Source organism: Pseudochaenichthys georgianus, unplaced genomic scaffold (genome assembly GCF_902827115.2).
Source record: "Pseudochaenichthys georgianus unplaced genomic scaffold, fPseGeo1.2 scaffold_597_arrow_ctg1, whole genome shotgun sequence".
Lineage (NCBI taxonomy): Eukaryota > Metazoa > Chordata > Actinopteri > Perciformes > Channichthyidae > Pseudochaenichthys > Pseudochaenichthys georgianus.
In genome coordinates, this window is record NW_027263156.1 from 1,244 (window position 1) to 6,116 (window position 4,873).

Sequence of the window (4,873 nt, forward strand, 5' to 3'; positions counted from 1 at the left end):
TAGAAAATCGGGCCTTCAAAATAAAAGTTTAACTTTTTTTGAAAATAAAAATAGATAATTTATTTTTTCTTCACTCACACATCTGCGACCCACTTGAAACAGGTCCGCGACCCACTTTTGTGTCGCGACCCACCAGTTGAGAACCACTGGTCTAGATTAGATTCTCTAAGACTCACAGCTGTGATGAAGAGCTCCAGAAACTCATTGGACATCCGAGTCTCCTCCTGCTGACTGCAGAGCTTCATGACTGACACCTCTCTGATTCCAGCTGTGAACATCAGACCAAACACAACTCACTTAACGTTTCCATACTGAACAACCACAGCTTTCCCCTCTGTGGACATGGAGACACTGGCTGCAATTCTGCTCTGTTCAGCTCTCATAGGTACGTATGTTTCTGACAGGAGAAGGGGAACTATGAAGACTTTTTCAAAGCATTACACATCCAGTTTGGATTAATGCTTTACAGCAGTGTGGTTTGTTCACTAAGGAATTGATGGGTCTGTGACTTTGGAGCTGTGATGATAGCACGATGTCTTCCTCTCTAGGTAACAGCTTGGAAGATGCTATTACTGCCATCAGTGCTGAAGTGTGTTCCTCAGAGGGCCGTAGTGTTACTCTGTCCTGTACATATTCAGTTAAAGCTGATAATCTCCAGTGGTACAGACAGGATCCTGGATCAGCTCCTCAGTTCCTCCTCCTGATCACTGACACAACACAGCCTTACGTGGTGGAAGCAGAACCTGCAATCCCTCGACTGAATGCCACACTGAACAAGGAGAACAAACAAGTGGATCTGCAGATCTCCTCTGCTGCAGTGACAGACTCTGCTGTGTACTACTGTGCTCTGAGGCCCACAGTGACAGGAAACACCAACACCCTGTACAAAAACCTCTGGAGCAAAGACAACACAATACTGATCAACATCCACCAGAGGGAGCCTCTCTCTGACAGACTTTAGGGAAACAACACAACGAATGTTCAAACAACTCAACCCCCAGCAGAGAGGCCTCCTTTATTTGATGCTTCAACACCACGTTACTTTAACTTATCTCTCACATTAACCTAATAATGTTCAATGAGAGCATTCCACCAGGTGCCAGACTCCTGATGGACCTTCACCAACACTTCATATTTATTCCTACAGGGCCTGAAATCTGCAGTCATCAAACCACTCTGAAAGACAAACCTAGGCGCTTCACTGATGAACATTTATAGGCCGGGTAAAATAATTGGAAACATGTTTTTTAACAGCTAAAAGGTTGTTTTGGCACTTGATAACTGTTTTGATGTGTTCCAGTCACACAGCACTGAGACTGCTCTAATTAACGTTTTAATGACATCCACTTAAACACAGACAGTGGCAGAATCTCACTGTCAGTATTATTAGATCCCAGCGCTGCATTTGAAACTGTTGACCACAACATATTACTAGACCGACTGGAAAACTGGGTGGGACTCGGGCACTGATTTTATTGGTCTGAATCCTACTGAAAGGACAGGAAACACTGTGTTTCTATAGGTATCTAAACAACTGAGTTGACGAATATGACCTGTGGTGTTCCTCAAGGCTCCATCCTGGGGACTCTTCCCTTTTACATCTACATGCTTCCACTAGCTTAGTTAATGGATAACAATGAAATAAGTTACCTTCATTCAACATGCTGTCCGTGCAGAACTCACCATTTTCTTTGATATTGTTTGCAATCTTATCCGGTTAGTTTTACTCTGGATAAAAATCAGTGTCATTGCTTTCTGAGTGTGGTTTTGCAAAAATGACTTTAATAACATGAAATAACAGAGTTAATCTTTCCCTCAGGCGTCAGCTGTGAAGATCTGACTCCCGTCAAAACAGAATAGTTCAGTCCAGAAGGCAGCTCTGTTACTCTGTCCTACAAAGCTGGATCTAATGCTAATTATTACTTCTGGAATCGACAATATCCTGGAGAACCAGAGGGAGCCTCTCTCTTTTAGACTTTAGGGAAACAACACAACTAATGTTCAAACAACTCAACCCCCAGCAGAGAGGCCTCCTTTCTTTGATGCTTCAACACCACGTTACTTTAACTTATCTCTCACATTTATCCTAATCATGTTCAATGAGAGCATTCCACCAGGTGCCAGACTCCTGATGGACCTTCACCAACACTTCCTGTTTTTCATATTTATTCCCACAGGCCCTGAAAAGTGCAGTCATCAAATTTCTCAAAATGAATAACTTTGGCGATTCACTGGTGAACATTTATAGGACTGCTTTAGTTAACGTCTTTAATGACATCCACTTAAACACAGACAGTGGCAGAATCTCACTGTCAGTATTATTAGATCTCAGCGCTGCATTTGAAACTGTTGACCACAACATATTACTAGACCGACTGAAAAACTAGATGGGACTCGGGTACTGTTTTTAACAGGCAGGCAAATCTTTGTATCCATACTGTAGGTAACTCAACATCTGAGTGGACGAATATGACCTGTGGGGTTCCTCAAGGCTCCTTCCTGGGGACTCTTCTCTTTAACATCTACATGCTTCCACTAGCTTAGTTAATGGATAACAATTAAATAAGTTACCAAAGCTATGCAGAGGACACACACGTGATAACATGAAAACCAGGAGGAAGTGTAACTGAGAAGTGAAATACAGATCTAAGAGGAGACAGAGAGATTCAGGGAGGAGCTAAGATGTTCCTGAACTATAGAAGAGAGAGGAACTTCCATATTCACCAGAGATCAACACAGACCATCATCATCACCTTCATTCAACATGCTGTCATTACATCATTGTGTCATTTTTTTCTTTTTACTTTCAGTCATAAGAGGTATGTAACATTATGTGTGAAAAAGTTGAATTACAGATTAATTTAATGCGATTTATTTTAATTGCTTTGAAATGTGATCTATTAACTGAGTCTTTTGAATGACTCCTCTCTTCAGGGGTCAGCTGGGAAGACCTCACTCCATCAGAGCAAGAAGAGTCCAGTCCAGAAGGCAGCCCTGTTACTCTGTCCTACACATACTCCATAAATATAAAAGCTAGTGATTATTTCTTCTGGTATCGACAATATCCACGAAAACAACCAGAGTTTCTTCTTTACATTTTGGGAACAGTTTTGACAAGACAAGCAGAGTCTCTGAAATCAGACACAAAGTTCTCTTCTATACTGTCTGCCGGAAAGAAGATACATCTGAACATCTCCTCTGCTGCAGTGACAGACTCAGCTGTGTACTACTGTGCTGTGAGGCCCACAGTGACAGGAAGCACCAACACTCTGTACAAAAACCTCTGCAGCTTCTCCCTGAACATTCACACACTTCAGATCCCGCCTTTTTCTGAACAACATCGCCATCAAGTGGACACCTCGAACACTACAACTTCTCCTCTCAAAGTGACACACATCCAACCTCTGAGGGACACTCCAAAGATGAAGAGCAGTTGGTCCGGCCTGTCCGTCCACCAGCTCCTGAATGTGGATGAACTGGTTAAACTGGTCCTGACTAACATACGAGTCACTGCAGTGTGAGGTGGAACAGTTCATGGTGAATAACTAGATTGTTGCAGTGGTGTAATGTAACTAAGTACATTTACTCATACTGTATGGAAGTAAAACATTGAGGTAATTGTACTTTTTTACAAATGTATACTTTGACTTCATTACATTGTGTAGGCAAGTGTTGTACTTTTTACTTCACTATGTGTATTTTACTGATTGACTGACATAGCAGATTTAGGATATTAATACACAATATAAATCGACACACATTATATTATAGATGAAGCTACCCAGTACTCTATAAAGTCATTCAAATAAACCCCACCTTTACCCCCATCAATCATTTTAACAACCGAAAATACCTGGTGCTTAAAATGGCCACTTTGCATAACGCATACTTTTTACGTAAAGTATTTTTGACCTTTTGACTCTTATTGAGGTTACATTTGAATGCAGGAATTGGACTTTTTTAGTATTACTACTTTTACTGAAGTAAATGATGAGAGTACTTCTTCCCCCTCTGGATTGCTGACTCATTATATCCTTTGCTCCACAGCTTCTTCCTGACGGACACCAGTTCCTCCTCTTCAAAGTCTCCAGTCCATTAGACAGACTCTTATTCTCTTGCAGATATCAGATATCATGTATATCCATACAGATTGAGGTATAATCAATACTTTTTCTGAAAAATCAATGGAGAATTGTGAAAGGATAGAGCAACCTGACAAACCCAAACACCTCACCACATCATCACATGTATTCCAATAGTACGCTCTTCATGCTGTTCATGAGTCAAATGATACAACAAACGCCCGATTTCATGTGGGCTCGAAAGCCTGAGGAGGAAATCATGGTTTCAAAGAGTCAGCTGATAACCAGCTTTTTGTTCCTGTTATATCTGATCAGGAGCTGTAGCTTTGCCTGAAAGGCCTCCATTAGACTCTTTGTTTATTCCCATCAACATCTCTATGGAGCTAACCAATCAGAGCAGACTGGGCTCTGGTTTCAGACAGAGGGTGAAAAGAGGTGCTGCAGCACAGGCAGTATGAACATCTACAAATTCTGAACATTTTCTGAAAATCTCAAAATTTACTTTTTCTAAATCTGATTTTTTTTCTCCAAAGAAACCCCGATATTGTGATTTTTCCCCTGAATATCTCAACTTTTGACTTTACGGGGAATATCAACAGTTTGAGTTTTAAAAAAATGTAAGATCTCTGAAAAAATCAGAAAAAAACTATAACATTTTTGACTTTTTTCTGAAAATCTCAATCCAATAATTTCAAAATCCTGACCTTTTCCTGAAATTCTCATAATTCAGACTAAAGATTGTGATATTTTTCAGAAAATACCAGAAATCAGAAATGTTCAGAAACTCTCGA

General features: G+C 40.6%; 1 gene segment (V, D, J or C); it reads left to right on the plus strand.

Moving 5' to 3' along the window:
* Positions 1-532: 532 nt before the first annotated feature.
* LOC117443372 (T cell receptor alpha variable 21-like) lies at positions 533-961 on the plus strand. The segment is given in 1 exon segment: positions 533-961. A coding segment is annotated over 1 exon segment (429 nt).
* Positions 962-4,873: the final 3,912 nt, after the last annotated feature.